At 46.8% G+C, this 15,705-nt stretch overlaps 1 protein-coding gene across 1 annotated transcript in view; it reads left to right on the top strand.

Annotated features, from left to right (window-relative positions):
- Positions 1-15,705, top strand: part of col4a5 (collagen, type IV, alpha 5 (Alport syndrome)) — a 47,009-nt gene extending 31,304 nt beyond the window's left edge. The window contains exons 19-49 of the mRNA XM_057854339.1: positions 315-408; positions 487-774; positions 857-946; positions 1,038-1,108; positions 1,180-1,371; positions 1,460-1,628; positions 1,714-1,806; positions 1,897-2,001; positions 2,073-2,170; positions 2,264-2,414; positions 2,511-2,624; positions 2,706-2,873; positions 3,058-3,147; positions 3,238-3,384; positions 3,464-3,562; positions 3,645-3,734; positions 3,818-3,957; positions 4,036-4,162; positions 4,264-4,443; positions 4,529-4,579; positions 4,656-4,841; positions 9,598-9,731; positions 9,814-9,886; positions 11,203-11,274; positions 12,014-12,142; positions 12,229-12,327; positions 12,409-12,621; positions 12,830-13,007; positions 13,072-13,186; positions 14,361-14,533; positions 14,603-15,705. Coding sequence (XP_057710322.1) covers positions 315-408; positions 487-774; positions 857-946; positions 1,038-1,108; positions 1,180-1,371; positions 1,460-1,628; positions 1,714-1,806; positions 1,897-2,001; positions 2,073-2,170; positions 2,264-2,414; positions 2,511-2,624; positions 2,706-2,873; positions 3,058-3,147; positions 3,238-3,384; positions 3,464-3,562; positions 3,645-3,734; positions 3,818-3,957; positions 4,036-4,162; positions 4,264-4,443; positions 4,529-4,579; positions 4,656-4,841; positions 9,598-9,731; positions 9,814-9,886; positions 11,203-11,274; positions 12,014-12,142; positions 12,229-12,327; positions 12,409-12,621; positions 12,830-13,007; positions 13,072-13,186; positions 14,361-14,533; positions 14,603-14,684 — 4,011 coding nt within the window. The 3' untranslated portion in view covers positions 14,685-15,705. The remainder of the gene's footprint in view (positions 1-314; positions 409-486; positions 775-856; positions 947-1,037; positions 1,109-1,179; positions 1,372-1,459; positions 1,629-1,713; positions 1,807-1,896; positions 2,002-2,072; positions 2,171-2,263; positions 2,415-2,510; positions 2,625-2,705; positions 2,874-3,057; positions 3,148-3,237; positions 3,385-3,463; positions 3,563-3,644; positions 3,735-3,817; positions 3,958-4,035; positions 4,163-4,263; positions 4,444-4,528; positions 4,580-4,655; positions 4,842-9,597; positions 9,732-9,813; positions 9,887-11,202; positions 11,275-12,013; positions 12,143-12,228; positions 12,328-12,408; positions 12,622-12,829; positions 13,008-13,071; positions 13,187-14,360; positions 14,534-14,602) is intronic.

Genomic DNA, 15,705 nt, shown 5'->3' with positions numbered 1-15,705 from the left:
TCTCACTGTTGAAAGTATTCTGCGTTGAGCAGTGGGGCAAACATTCTTACGACCGATGTCAAAGACTGGTAGATGGCTACAAAAAGCGTCTCAATCAAGTTAGTTCAGCCAAATGGTATAACACTAGCTATTAGGTTGTAGGGTGTCCTAACTTTTTTCCTCAGAATTTTTGTTGTTTACCTGCAATTAAATCACTTTCTTTTCCAGTGATAAAGAAAAACAAGATCAGACATTGATCTGAATATTTCATGGGGTGTCCCAATTTTTTCACATGACTGTAACTGGATTTGACTTGATGCTCTTTGTCTCACCAGGTCATTAGTGGGTCGACAGGAGCGCAGGTTGGACCAAAAGGTGAACCTGGTTTCCCTGGATCACCCGGGATCAAAGGAGAAAGAGGACTACCAGGTCAGCGGAGAACCAATTTGTTTGGAGTGAAGTAAAATTAAGGGGAGTTTTTAAAAAAAACTGTTTGACCTTCTCTAGGTGTAACAGGACCTCCAGGACAGCCGGGATTTCCAGGTGGCGGTGGCGGCGGGTCACCAGGCTCTCCGGGCTTCCCGGGAGAGAGAGGTCAAAAAGGAGACATCGGCAGTCCGGGGCTATCTCTTCCAGGCCCTCCGGGGCGCCCCGGACCTCCTGGGTTGCCAGGACCACCAGGGGCCTCTGGACCAAAAGGCATTTCCACTGGTGGAGAAGGCTGCCTCCCTGGCACTCCCGGGCGTCCCGGCCTATCGGGAGAGAGGGGTTTCCCGGGAGAGGCAGGCCAGAAAGGTCAGAGTCCTTAAAGATGTTGCTTTGGTGTACTATTGCGATTTATAGTTAGGGATCAATCCATGGTCTGTTACCGTTTCAGGTGAAAAGGGCGACACCTGTGTCAACTGCTTTAGTGGCACTACTGGCATCCGTGGACCTCCAGGGCCTGCAGGACAACCTGGATACCCAGGTAACATGATAACTAACACTCTGGTAAAATTAAAAAAAAAAGAATCTTGAGAAGGTTTGGAGTACCAAAAATATCTCACTGATGTGTTCAGGAAATCCAGGTTCTCCGGGTAGCAAAGGAGATAGAGGCTTCCCTGGATCACCTGGCTCAAATGGACCACCTGTAAGAAAAATATTCACTATTTTTACGCCAGTATTTCTGTAGTCGATGTCTAATTGTTTTCTGTCCCACAGGGCATTCCTGGTCCTCAAGGTCCTCCAGGATTCCCAGGAGAGAAAGGAGATCCCGGTGAAGCCATCACTGGCCCTGGTGTGAGGGGAGAGAAGGGTGACACAGGATTCCCTGGAGCGCCTGGTCTTCCAGGTCTAGATGGACGTCCAGGTCGGGATGGACAGCCTGGTCTTCCGGGCCCCAAAGGAGCTCCTGTAGGTTACGATGATTTAATTGTACAGTGACTCCGATAATTTTACCCGAAGGTTGTCCACTAACCATTTATTTTGTTGCCTCTGATAGGGATCTATTCGGGACAGGGGAGAAAGAGGGAGCCCTGGTGATCCAGGTCCTCCTGGAATCGCGGGAGATCGGGGCCCACCAGGACCCCCCGGCTTTGGGCCTGCTGGATCCCCAGGAGAAAAGGGGGTCCAGGGTGTCTCAGGAAGGCCAGGAGCCCCTGGTATACCTGGTATGAAGGCTCTTTGATTGCTTTGCTTGTCTGTAAGATTTATCGTTGGAAAGTTATAACGAGGGTTGCCATATGTCATTTTCAGGTGCCAAAGGGGAGCCAGGCTTGACAGTAGCAGAAAAAGGGCAACCAGGACCCAGAGGTCTGGATGGTGAGCCAGGACTTCCTGGGGCACCAGGTACGGGATCTTCATTGCAGCAGCACAGCTACAGTACATTTCAAAAACAATGAATTTTCTCGTTTTATGACATTTCCTCTCTGATCTCAGGAAACCCAGGTCAGCCTGGTCAGCCGGGCTTCCCTGGAGTACCAGGAGCAAAGGGTGACCCTGGATTGCCTGGAATTGGACTCCCAGGACCTCCTGGATCTAAAGGTGCAAACGCAATTGAAGATGTTCTTTGTGCACATCCAAACTAACTGCAATCACATTTTCTTGCCTTCAAGGATTCCCCGGTATACCTGGGCAACCAGGAGCTCCGGGTGGACCGGGTAGACCTGGAGTAGACGGCCTTCCGGGCCAACCTGGATTCCCTGGCGCAAAAGTAAGTCGAGACTTTTAACTAATTTACTGTCAGTATAAATGTTAAAGTGCAATTTGTTTAGTTGCGTTTTTTTGTGCGTGTACATTTCGACAGGGTGAACCTGGCTTCGGACTCCCAGGTCCTCCTGGATCTCCAGGTGTACCTGGAGCTAAAGGTTTAACCGGACCCAAGGGAGACTCCGGTTTCCCTGGAAGCCCTGGGTCACCAGGAAGATCTGGATTTGATGGTGGACCAGGGCCTAAAGGTATTTGAATATTGCCATCTTATGGCTTCTAAAAAAAGAAAAAAAAAAATAAACACACCAAGCTGACATTGTTCCTCTGTTGTCCTATTTTTCCAGGTGAACCGGGAACATCTGGTATCCCTGGACCTCGTGGCCCACCGGGACCACCAACGCCAGGCTCACGTGGGCCTCCAGGTGCCCCTGGACTCCCAGGCCCAATGGGCACACCTGGTAAGGAACATTTGAGAGCTCTACTACATCTTGAAGATTTTACACAAGAAAAACAGTAATCCCGTTTCACCACTCAAACAGGATTCCCTGGAGTAAATGGAGCAAAGGGAGACCCTGGGCCACCCGGTTTGGATATTCCAGGCTTGCCAGGGGACAGAGGAAGTCCTGGTTTTCCTGGTTCCCCTGGACCAATTGGAACCCCAGGACCCCCTGGAGGCCCTGGACGAGATGGCGTTCCAGGCCTGCCGGGTAAAGAAAACTGAACATTTGAATTTATATGTCACAAGCTAAATTTCTTGATGTTGAGTAATTCATTTGTTGAATGACTCCCAGAAAAATTGTTGAAAAGTTTGTCATTAATAGTCATATATTCACGTTTCTATGGTTGCCGTTGGTGGCCTTTGGTGAGCTGCTATTTTTCTCTTGGTTTTAGGTGCCAAAGGTGATATGGGTCCTATTGGATCTCCCGGAACACCTGGAGAACCTGGCGGCCCTGGGGCACCCGGTGGTCCCGGACAGAAAGGTATTCACCTTTGCCCACTTTAAATATTGTTGGATATGCATCGCATGGCACTTTCTAAAACATTGACATACTTTTTTTTAATGTTGTCAGGTGAATCTGGATTCCCTGGTAGGGATGGTGTTCCTGGCTCTCCCGGAGCCAAAGGAGAAAAAGGCAATGTTGGGGAACGAGGACCACCTGGATACAGTCCACCGGATATTGTCGCAAGAGGAGAAAAAGGGGAAGCAGGACTACCAGGCATGACTTTTAGCACACTTACGTGCCTTTACATAGAACTAGAGCTTTAAGAGTGATTGTCATACGCAACATTCTACAGGGGCACCAGGATTTCCTGGTCAGAAGGGCATCCCCGGTGTCACTGGTGACCCTGGACTTCCAGGATCAGATGGACGGCCTGGACTTCCTGGACCATCAGGTATGGCATCTGTACTCTGAATAGAAAGTGGAGCATGATGTGGATCAACAGATGTCTAACTTTCAGTTGCTGTTGTACACAGGACCAAAGGGAGATCCTGGAATTCCAGGAGGGCCTGGCGGTCCCGGAGCTCCTGGACTAAAAGGCAGCATGGGAGAAATGGGATTCCCAGGTCGAGTTTGAACACCTTTCCGACTGTAAGACCTTTAACCTCTAACAAGCTGTTTATATCGCATGTGTTCATGATTTTTACAGGACCTTCAGGGCAGAAGGGTTTGCCGGGTCAGCCAGGTCTACCCGGCTCTCCGGGACAGCCCGGAGCCCCTGGTTTCCCGGGAGCCAAAGGTGAGCCAGGTTCTGCTGGGATTGGACCACCTGGACCACCTGGAATCAAGGTAGATTTGAACAAGAAGACCACAAAAGGAAAACCTGAAACGCTGGAAGATACGAAACTAAACTGACATCTCTTGTAGGGAGATCCTGGCCAATCAGGTTTCCCTGGAAGTCCAGGGCCTAAAGGGACTCCAGGATTACCAGGTCTGCCAGGTTTACCTGGAGGACCAGGGGCCAAAGGTGATCTAGGTCCTACAGGGTTCCAAGGTAAGCTACTGAGCTTTGTGCATTTCAACTGTAACCGTTTGATCCGTGAATCCCGCCGTTCTCACCCTGATGAAATGTTCTTTACTGGTTCCTTTCATCAGGGCCTCCCGGTATTCCTGGTCCAAAGGGGTTGGACGGTGGGCCCGGAGGCCCTGGCCTCACTGGGGCTCCTGGTAGGCCGGGAGAGCCTGGCCGACCAGGATCACCTGGATTTCCAGGAGAGAAGGGTCAAGCGGGTCGGGATGGCATCCCAGGACCAGCTGGCATCAAAGGCGAACCAGGTAAAAATGTGTGAAAAAATACCTTTAAAACTGAAACAATTTTTCAAGAACAAAGTGGGGAAAATGTTATATTTTGACATTGCAGGGATTCCAGGGTCTGGTGAACCAGGATCCCCTGGACTTCCAGGATTCCCGGGTATGTTACCCCAAACATACGTGCAAAGGCACATGTGAAGTAACATCAGTCCGCCCACTATGGTTGTATTTAAAAGGTGCCAAGGGAGAACCTGGCCTCCCTGGTCCTCCTGGCAGTTCTGGTTTCCCTGGTCAAAAAGGAGAGAGTGGCTTCCCTGGCTCTCCAGGCTCTCCGGGCCCTATTGGCCCTCCTGGAACTCCGGGTCTTGGTCTACAGGGTCCCAAAGGAATTCAAGGACCTCCTGGGCCACCAGGAAGAGCAGGTAAGAAACATATATGTATCACGTGTACTGCCTGCAGTTGCTGTCTGGTTTCTGGTGAAATTCTTCACAAACCATTGTTAAATATGGGTTGTACGTAAGTCTGAGTAAACCAGGCAGCAACCTGATGCCAATCACCAAATGTCACTTTAAATCTGAATGCTGTTTTGGATTGACTTGCACGAATTCACCATTGATGTCATCACAAATGAAATGCGTAGGTGTTGAAGCACGGGTTACCATCACTTATGTCCATCACTTGTGCACTTTTGTAAAGTTGTGATCTTCTGGCCTCTTTTCTTTTGTTGTTGAATCCAGCTTAGCCAGACATTGACCTCTCCCGCAGTGTTGTTTTTCCCAGTTTTGGCTTAGTCCTTTGGATGAAAAGCACATTATTTGCAATTAATTAAACTCACCTAGACACCATGAACGAACACACTCACCGGGTCACCGCGCTAAACGCTAACGTGAACGCTATGCTAATGCTCCACGTTAGTTTAGTATGTCATGATCACTTAGCACAGACCTTTAAAGGCTAAAGCAACACGACATAGCCAGGATAAGAAAACAAAACTTACCAAGCAGCACCTGACACGTTTCACAAAACGAGCCTGGAATGGGCACACGCTTAAGCCAGTGTGTGGGTCAGGGGGAGGCACAGCACGTCACATGAGTGACACGACCAAACACTGCTAAGATACGTGCTAACTACACATACAGTAAGCAAATATCACACATTGTGAACTTATGACGGAAACTATGGCGAATTTTTATCTCGTTCTCGTCTCGTCAGACGACAACTGGCATCCATCTCATTATGTTTTGGTCTCCCAAGTAGGTCTGCAGCTATCGATTATTTTAGTAGTTGATTAATTGATGAACTACTTCGAATAATCAAGTAATCTGATAAGGAACTTAATATCTGAGCTTAGCCTCCAAAAAAATAATAATATATGAGGATCTAAGTACAACAAGAGAACTATTACCTAACTTGCATAGCAAACGTCTGCTAGCTTAAAGCTATAAAATGCTAATTTTTTTATGCTACAATGCTCTTAGCAAATCATTCAAACACATAAACCCACAAATAACGGCTAAATATACCTATAAACCTTTAAAGGTTTGTGTTGTGATCCTCACACACTAAATGTAACTCGTAGCATTTGCATAGCATTCACGTTCGCGTTAGCATCAGCCATAGCTAACGGCGAACGTCTTAAAACCTCTCTGCTGAGTGATCATCACACACTAAATGTAACTCGTAGCGTTAGCATAGCATACACGTTCGCGTTAGTGTCAGGCTATTGCTGACGGCGAGGGTCTTTTTAAAACCTCTGTGCTGAGTGATCATTACACACTAAATGTAACTCGTAGCATTAGCATAGCGTTCACGTTAGCATCAGGCTATTGCTAATGGCGAGCGTCCTCTTAAACTCTGTGCTGAGTGATCATTACACACTAAATGTAACTCGTAGCGTTAGCATAGCCTTCACGTTAGCATGAGGCTATTGCTAAAGGCAAGCGTCTTAAACTATCAGACAACTTTTTTTACATACCGTTCGTGGGGTCCTGGTGGGTATATATATATATATATATTTTTTTTTTTTCATTTTACAGACGAAAACACTTTTATTAATCGTTGACTAATACTAGACGAAATTAGTCTTGAGTTTTCGTCAACAAAAACTAGACGAAGACAAACACAACATCTAACCTCAATTCAAAAATTGGTGTGATAAATTCTGTTCTTTGCAACCAAGAGTGGAGCTGAGTGTTTGTCTGGCTATGCTGTACTGTACTCGTTTTGTTCCACCAATCAATCATCAGAGAGTGCATGGATTTTGTCTGAACTGCACTGCAAATGAACTGTTATGCGAAGGACGACAAATGCTTTTTTGGGGTGTTTTGTTTTCGCTGTGACATTTGACTTCCATTTCCCGGGCGTGGCCTCCTACCTCCCGGTGATGACGCCCGCCTACAGGTCCATCAGGTCAGATCGACGGTGTCGGAACTCTTTCTGCACGCTCCTCCTCACAGTCACCGTAGCACTTCACTCCACCTTGTGATCTACCAGAAGTTAGCAAATCAGTGCATTTTGTCATTGTCATCCTTGCTAATGACTCTCTTTTTTCATGCACAATGCACACTGATGATAACAGTCATGCATCCTGAACAAGTAAGCACCTTCGAAGACAGTTTGCAGGGGGAATAGTACACCATGTCACTGTCACTTTGATCAAATACATATTTCACTAAGAATCACATACTATCCATTTGGTAATATAGGTAGTCCCCGGGTTACGAGGACAGTACTTTGACGTATAATACATGTTTTTTTAGCAGCTCCAAAAAGGTACTGGCAAACCGTCTAGCGCCTCAAGAGGGGAAGGCAACAGTGGGGGCGGGGAGCTACTGACTTCAACCGAGGACATTGTCGGGCGGTGAAAGGAGTACTTTGAGGACCTCCCTAATCCCACCAACACGCGTTCTATGGCGGAAACAGAGCCGAAGGACCTGGGGTTGGTCGGGTCATTCCCTGGGGTAGAAGTTGCCGAGGTAGCGGCAGAGCTGCGGGAGTTGATGAAGTCCGCCCTGGGTATCTCAAGGCTTTGGATGTTGCCGGGCTGTCTTGGTTGACGTGCCTGTGCAACATTGCATGGTCATCGGGGACAGTGCCTTTGGAATGGCAAACCGGAGGTCCCTATCTTTAAGAAAGGCAACCCGAGGGTGCGTTCCAACTATCGGGGGATCAAACTCCTCAGCCTCCCTGGGAACGTCTACGCCAGGGTACTGGAAAGGAGGGTCCGGTCAATAGTTGAACCTCAGATCGAGGAGGAACAATGTGGTTTTCGTCTTGGCCGTGGAACTACAGACCCTTGCAAGGGTGTTTGAGGGGGCATGGGAGTTTGCCATTTCAGTCCACATGTGTTTTGTGGATTTCGGAGAAGGCTTATGACCTTATCCCCAGGGGTACGCTGTTGGAAGTACTCCGGGAGTATGGGGTGAATGGCCCTTTGCTAGGGGCCATCCAGTCTTTCTACCACAGGAGTATGAATCTGGTCCGTGTGGCTGGCAAGAAGTCGGACCTGTTCAAGGTGAGGGTTGGACTCCACCAAGGCTGCTCTTTGTCACCGGTTCTGTTCGTGACTTTCATGGACAGAATTTATAGGTTCAGCCGGGTGGTGGAAGGATCTCATCTCAGCTTTTTGCAGATGATGTGGTCCTTCTGGCTCCATCACACAGCGACCTCCAGCTCCTGCTGGGACAGTTCACAGCCAAATGTGAAGTGGCTGGGATGAGAATCAGCACCTCCAAGTCTGGGGCCATGGTTCTCAGCCGGAAAAGGAAGGATTGCGCGCTCCAGGTCAAGGGTGAGTTCCTGCCCCAGGTGGAGGAGTTCAAGTATTTCGGGATCTTGTTCACGAGTCAGGATAGGTCGGAGCGTGAGATTTGCAGGCTTAGCCGGTCTGTCGTGGTGAAGAGGGAGCAGAGGTGGTCCGGGTAATTACTGGTCCATCAACGTCCAGACCCTGACCTATGGCCAGGTAATGTTGGGTAATGACAGAAAGAACAAGATAGCGGATACAAGTGGCTGAAACGAGTTTCCTTCGCACAGTGACTGGGCTCAGCCTTCGAGATAGGGTGAGGGGCTTGGTCATCCGGGAGGGACTCTGAGTAGAGCTGCTGCTCCTCCATGTCGAGAAGAGCCAGTTGAGGTGGTTTGGACATCTGGTTAGGATGCCCCCTGGACGCCTCCCTCGGGAGGTGTTTCAGGCATGTCCAACTGGGAGGAGACCACTGGGCCGACCCAGGACACGCTGGAGGGATTATCTCTCTCGGCTGGCCTGGGAACGCCTTAAGATTCTACCAGACAAGCTGGTGGAAGTGGCTGGGGAAGGGCTGTCTGGGCCTCTTTGCTGAGGCTGCTGCCCCCACGACCCGGAGTCAGATAAGCGGGAGACGAGGACGACATGTTTTGGGTTTTTTAGAAGTTGTTTTGATGTATTTGAAGGGTTGATTCCAACTTACGCGGAGGAACGGACCTTGTTCGTAAACCGTGGACTACCTGTATTTGCACAGAAACACAGTGTGACTAACTCACTGACTCAGTGTTGAATTTGTATAAATTTTGGGATTCATGCTGTATTTAACGCATTGGCTACTTTGATGGCGCTGGACGTCATATCCATTTCAACAAAAGAGTTAAACGTAAAGCCTATTGGTTTCTCAAAGCCTCCAAAGCTCAGATCCTTGACTCACTAACAATACTTGAATTAGCGCATGAAACCAAATCGAACGGGGAATGATAACACGTGCGTTTTCACCATTTTGTTATCTAGCACACGTTTGATGATGTGAACTTCAGGAGGCAGCACAAGATGGATTTGGAGAATTGGAGGCTAAATTAGATTGGACTTGAACATTATGATTAGCTTTGATTGCATTTCTGTTGCTTCTGTCTAAACCTCTTCTGTCCATTTTTTTTTTTTTGCCTTCAACCCTCAACCACTTTTCCCGGGAATTCTGGGAAGCCTAGGTCCAGCAGGTTAGATGATTTTGACCATTTGGATGAAGCGAATTTCTAATGTACTGAACTTGAGGTTGGAGAGTTGATGTTTTTGTGACGTCATGAATTTATCCTTTGTTTCTTAGCTCATGTTTGTAAGCCTTTTTTTGCAACCCTGAGGAACAGAGAGCATCATTGGTGATTTGAATGATCCCAATGTGACACATGACCTCTGATCTTTTGTATGTGAAGGCGTTCCCGGCCCACAGGGTCCTCGTGGGGCCCCAGGAAGCGGTGGCATCAGGGGCGAGAAAGGCATTCCCGGTGCTGCTGGCCAGCCAGGCTTCCCCGGACAGAAAGGAGACCCAGGTGTTCCTGGATTCTCAGTAAGAGTCGAGGGAGGGAATCTGAGATTAAGGTTGCACCACTACATGATATAGAAAGCCTTTTGGAACTGTACCTTCCTAGGGTTCTCCGGGTCTTCCTGGCGGTCCAGGTCCTAAGGGTGACATTGGTCTACCTGGCGTTCCCGGATTCCCAGGTACGTTTCCTTAAATGAAGAGGACATTTTCTGCAGAGGTGGGTAGTAACACGTTACATGTACTCCATTACATTTACTTGAGTAACGTTTTGAGAAAAATGTACTTCTAAGAGTAGTTTTACTAAGCCATACTAAGAAAAAACACTACTCTTATCCGCTACCTTCCACCAATCAGACGTGAGCTAGCTATTCTATGATCACGCCAGCCTGTTCAATCATGTGGCGTCTTTAAAGCACCGTAACAAATAGAGTATTTGACATTAGGGCTGCAGCTATCAAATATTTTAGTAGTCGATTAATCGATGGACTAGTTCGAATAATCGAGTAATCTGATAAGGAACATGAAAAATTAAAATGACCTGAGCTGAGCCTCAAACTGTATATATATATTTTTTTTTCTAAATGAGGATCCATGTACAACAAAAGAATAATTGGCTAACTTACATAGAAAAAGTCCGTTAGCTTAAATGCTATAAAATGCCTTTTTTTTTTTTTTTTTTACAATGCTCTTAACAAATGGTTCCGACACATTCCCACAAAAAACGGCTAAATATACCTATAAACTAAATTGTGAATGCATTAAAAAACATTAGCTCAAACAAAAACTTAGCTTACGTTGGTTTTAACGGGGAGCAGTTGGATTCAGCCATGTGAAAAGAGGCAGACCAGAGGGCTGTGTATCCACCCTAATTAATAAAAGTAGATGCAAACACTTTCAAAATAAACCAGTACAACGCCACTTTAATTAAACGAATACTTGAAGCAACAAAATTTCATTACAATATTTTTTTCCTAATCGAATACTCGAGTTAATCAATTAATCATTTCAGCACTATTTGACATAGAGTGCTGCCCTCGACATGACTTGAAAACGTGGATTTAAACCTTTCTCCAAGTTTTTATTTGGCGCTGATTGACCAAGGAAAATTGGAGATATGATCCTTTTAATTTCATTATAGTGACTATGAAGGAACTATTCACTATTCAAACTAGGAACTATTTTTTCCACTAGAGGGCACTCATGCTCTTTGGACAAAAAATGTATTATTTCTGTCTTTTTTCCCTTTTTGCCGGAATTCAATGATTTTTTTCTTGTATTTTTATTTATTTTTATTTTTTTTGGCTTAATGTCATTATGTAATTGGTTATTGTACAGTATCATTATAATAACAGAATAAAAAAATCAAACATCATAATAAACGTAATATTATTTGGAAGTAACGCTACTCTTACTTGAGTCAAATTTTGGCTACTCTACCCACCTCTGATTTTCTATTGATGAAAAATCCAAAATGAGCATTCACATTCTTTACCAGGACCGAAGGGAGACCCAGGAATTCCCGGTGGCCCTGGCCTTACCGGTGACCCGGGAGATGTCGGACCTCCAGGTGAGCAAATTTCAGTGTGAACTCCTCATGTTAGAATGCTGTGCGTTGGTAGGGACAGTAGGGACATGAAACTACCAACTTTTCAGGATGCCCAGGTTGGACCCACCAACTTTTAGGCATTATGTTTGAAGGAATCCGACCTTTTAGCCAGATTGCCAGAATCACGCCAGCCAAAGCGTCGGAACTGCGCTAGCACAATTCCAAAAACCCTGGCCGGAGAACTGTACACAATTCTTTGCAGACCTCGGACAAAATGCTGGACACAGTGCTCGACGCCAGTTTGTCGCTAGCCGCCACAGTTTACTGGCTTCCACCCGAGGCTACAATTCGTAATGTGGCGGCATCAACAAACCGCCTCCGAAACAGTCCTCTACATCGCCTGCGCCTCGACATTTGTATGATCAACATTTGTTGTTCAATGTTGATGAGCTGAAGTTCTACATTCAAGCGTTTTATCTCCGTTAGCATTTTAGCATAGTAGTGTAACCGGAAGAAAACTAGAAGTCATCAAGAGTCCGCCAAAACACTACGCACACAATGTCACACCCCTCTAGTGGCTTGGCGGTGAATTAGAGAGCAACGTTGCAGAAATATTGAATGCTCATTGGCGCCGTAGTTGCTTCGCCATCACCGCAACGCAGTAGCATAACTCAGGCTTTAGTTGAAACCAAACCTTAGCCCTTGGTTGTCCCCTAGGAATTTGAAAGATATCAATTTTTGGTCATATTTTTTACTCCAGGCCCAGTCGGTGAGCCTGGTTTTTCTGGACCTACCACTGTGCTCAAGGGAGACCGCGGACCCCCCGGTCCCGTTGGCCAGCCTGGTGCCGGAGGACAGCCGGGCTCCCCTGGACGCGAAGGCCTCCCAGGTTAGTTGCATGGTCGAGGTTGGATTTGCGAAAGAAACCTCTTTATCTCAGTGACAAAAAAATGGATCCCCCTTCTTATTTTTCAGGTCAGGCAGGTGACGCAGGCGGTCCCGGTCCAGAGGGTCCCCCTGGCTTCAGCGGCCCTCCCGGAAGGAAGGGAGACAACGGGCCCGCTGGTCAGCCTGGTGAGTTGAAGTCAGCTGCTTCCAGCTTCTTTATAATTATTGGAAATTTTGCTACTTTCTAATCACGTTGCTTGATCCCAGGTCAGCGCGGTTATCCTGGTCCTCCCGGTTCCGACGGTCCGCAGGGCCCGCCCGGCCTTCCGGGCTCGGGCTCGGCAGCGCACGGCTTCCTCATCACCCGACACAGCCAGATCCAGGAAGTACCCCTCTGTCCGGTGGGCACCAACCTGATATACGACGGCTACTCCCTGCTGTACGTGCAGGGCAACGAAAGGGCGCACGGGCAAGACCTCGGTGTGTAAAGAAAGCCATTTTCATTTGCGTTGAAAACATAATAATAATCCTTTGCATTCCAATAGGGCTCTCTTACCAGTTGGTGCTCGGGCCCTAATTATTTTAACTCATACTAACGTTAATCTTTTAAGAACTACAAGTCTTTCTATCTGTGGTTCGCTTTAAAAGTTGTTCTACGCGTATGATTGTCCGGGCTGTGGTTGTCCAGGAACGGCCGGAAGCTGCCTGCGCCGCTTCAGCACCATGCCCTTCATGTTCTGCAACATCAACAACGTGTGCAACTTCGCCTCCCGTAACGATTACTCCTACTGGCTGTCAACGCCCGAGCCCATGCCCATGTCCATGGCACCAATTACCGGCGAGAGCATCAAGCCTTTCATCAGCCGGTAGGTCGCGGTAAAAGGTAAGGACGCCAGCCTGGAGAGCGACGCTGACTTTGTGTACTCGCAGGTGCTCGGTGTGCGAAGCTCCCGCGATGGTGATCGCGGTCCACAGTCAAACCATCCAGATTCCCAACTGCCCTGCCAACTGGGAGGCTTTGTGGATAGGCTACTCCTTCATGATGGTGCGACAGACTATGTCACTCCCAAAAAATTGATTCTGCTATGTGTCATTTTTTTGCCACCTGACAAAATCAATTCTGCCACATGGAAAAAAATGCCACATTGCAAAAAATGCCACATGCCAAAAAAATGCCACATGGCAAAATGGATTCTGTCACATGGCAAAAAAATGCCTCATGACAAAATCAATTTTGCCACGTGGCAAGAAAACGTCACGTGGCAAAAAATGCTCCATGGCAAAATCATTTTTGCCACATGGCAAAAAGATGCCACATGGCAAAATTATTTTGCCACATGGTGAAAAAAATGCCACATAGCAATAAAATGCCACATCGCAAAATTAATTTTGCCACATGGAAAAAAAAATGCCACATGTCAAAATTAATTTTGCCAAAAGGCAACAAAATAAATGACACATGGCGAAAACAATGCCACATGGCAAAAAATGCTCCATGGCTAAATTTATTTTGCCACATGGCAAAAAATGTCACATGGCAAACAAATGCCACATGGAAAAAAATGCTGCATGTCAAAATCAATTTTGCCACATGGCAAAAAAATGCCACGTCAAAATGAATTCTGCCACATGGCAAAAAAATGCCACATGGAAAACAAATGCTGCATGTCAAAATCAATTTTGCCACATGGCAAAAAAATGCCACATGTCAAAATGAATTCTGCCACATGGCAACAAAAAAGCCACATGGCAAAAAAATCAATTTTGCCACGTGGCAAAAATGCTCCATGACAAAATCAATTTTGCCACATGGCAAAAAAATGCCACATGGCAAAATTAATTTTGCCACGTGGTGAAAAAAATGCCACATAGCAATAAAATGCCACATGGCAAAATGAATTTTGCCACATGGCAAACAAATACCACATGGCAAATCCATTTTGCCACATGGAAAAAAATGCCACATGGCCACAAAAATGCCACATGTCAAAAGGAATTCTGCCACATGGCAAAAAAATGCCACATTGCAAAATCAATTTTGCCACATGACAAAAAAATGTCACATGGCAAAAAAATGCTCCATGGCAAAATCAATTTTGCCACATGGCACACAAATGCCACATGGCAAAATTAATTTTGGTACATGGCAAAAAAATGCCACATGGGAAAATCAATCCCTGCAATTTTTTTGAGCGCCTTTATTCTTTCCTTTCCTGCAGCACACCAGTGCCGGCGCCGAGGGATCTGGTCAGGCCCTAGCCTCGCCCGGCTCTTGTTTGGAGGAGTTCCGCAGCGCTCCCTTCATCGAGTGCCACGGCAGGGGGACGTGCAACTACTACGGCAACTCCTACAGCTTCTGGCTAGCCACCGTGGACGAAGGCGAGATGTTCAGGTACGCCGATTGATCTTTACCAGTCGAATTCCTTCCGACATTTAACATGACCTCGATCGACCCTTACAGCAAGCCCCAGTCGGAGACGCTGAAGGCGGGCAACCTGCGGACGCGCGTCAGCCGCTGCGTGGTCTGCATGAAGAGGACGTAACGCGCCGGCGTTCGGGCGTGGCGGCCGCCGGTGGAACTCCATCGGTCTTCAACCAGTAAAAACAACGGTGCTACTGTGCAACACAGCTTCAAAAAAAAAAAAAAAAAACTGACGTCAAGAACTTTTTTTTGCTTTGTTTTTCCTAAGAAGTACCTCAAAACAAACGCAGAAAAAAGATCTCCCCAAAATGGTGCCATGATGCAAACATGCATTCCCTTCGACCTCCCCTTTGGGAAGAAAAGTCCCTTTTAACATCGTGACCTTGGTGTCCTTCCTTTTCTACACTTTTTCTTTTCTGGCGGGCGAGGGAGGGGTCCGAGGGACGGACGAACGGACGAAGCTCTCGGCGTTAACCAACGGGCACTTTGACCCGGGGACATCCCGGATGCCGGATGCACTGACTAGGAGCTTTCCTTTGTAAGACTGACAGCGAGGGGCTTTTGATTTTGACCACTTTTTCTTCTTCTTTTTTTCTACGACACGTGGTGATACTAACCCTGCCGCAAACCTGACTGTTAACCTTTCCTTCCTTTTTTTGTAAGTAATGAGTCATGTGTATATTGTGTGAAACACCTTGAATTAGAGGCGCATTTGGTAACCCGCTTTTTTGGCAGGTGGCCTTCACTTACACGCAAACACGTATTGTACAAAGTAAGGCTTCTATGAATGAAAACAGTATTTTATATATGATAAATATATATTTCTAAAAAAAAAAAACTTACTCGGCAGTGGGTGTTTTACGGTCTTGCATTTCACCAAAAAAACAAACAAAAAAAAACTACTGTGCACAGTCAAAGCCATGTTCCCTGCGTGTCATATTAAAACCACTCCAACCTTTTTTGTATTCCATTTGTAGAACGAATAATAAAGCTGAATTAAGGGGATTTGTTTTTAGATTGTCTGACAGGATTTGAATTAAATCTTGGCTTCTTGTTACGAAAAATCATGTCGTGTGTTTTGTTTCGGTGAACATTGACAGGTGCTGTTAAATTGCACCGAAAACCTCCCTGTGTGGGATATG

Source organism: Corythoichthys intestinalis, chromosome 13 (genome assembly GCF_030265065.1).
Source record: "Corythoichthys intestinalis isolate RoL2023-P3 chromosome 13, ASM3026506v1, whole genome shotgun sequence".
In the NCBI taxonomy this organism is placed as follows: Eukaryota; Metazoa; Chordata; class Actinopteri; order Syngnathiformes; family Syngnathidae; genus Corythoichthys; species Corythoichthys intestinalis.
The sequence above is the reverse complement of the archived record's forward strand: the minus strand, read 5'-3'. Positions and strand labels throughout refer to the sequence as shown.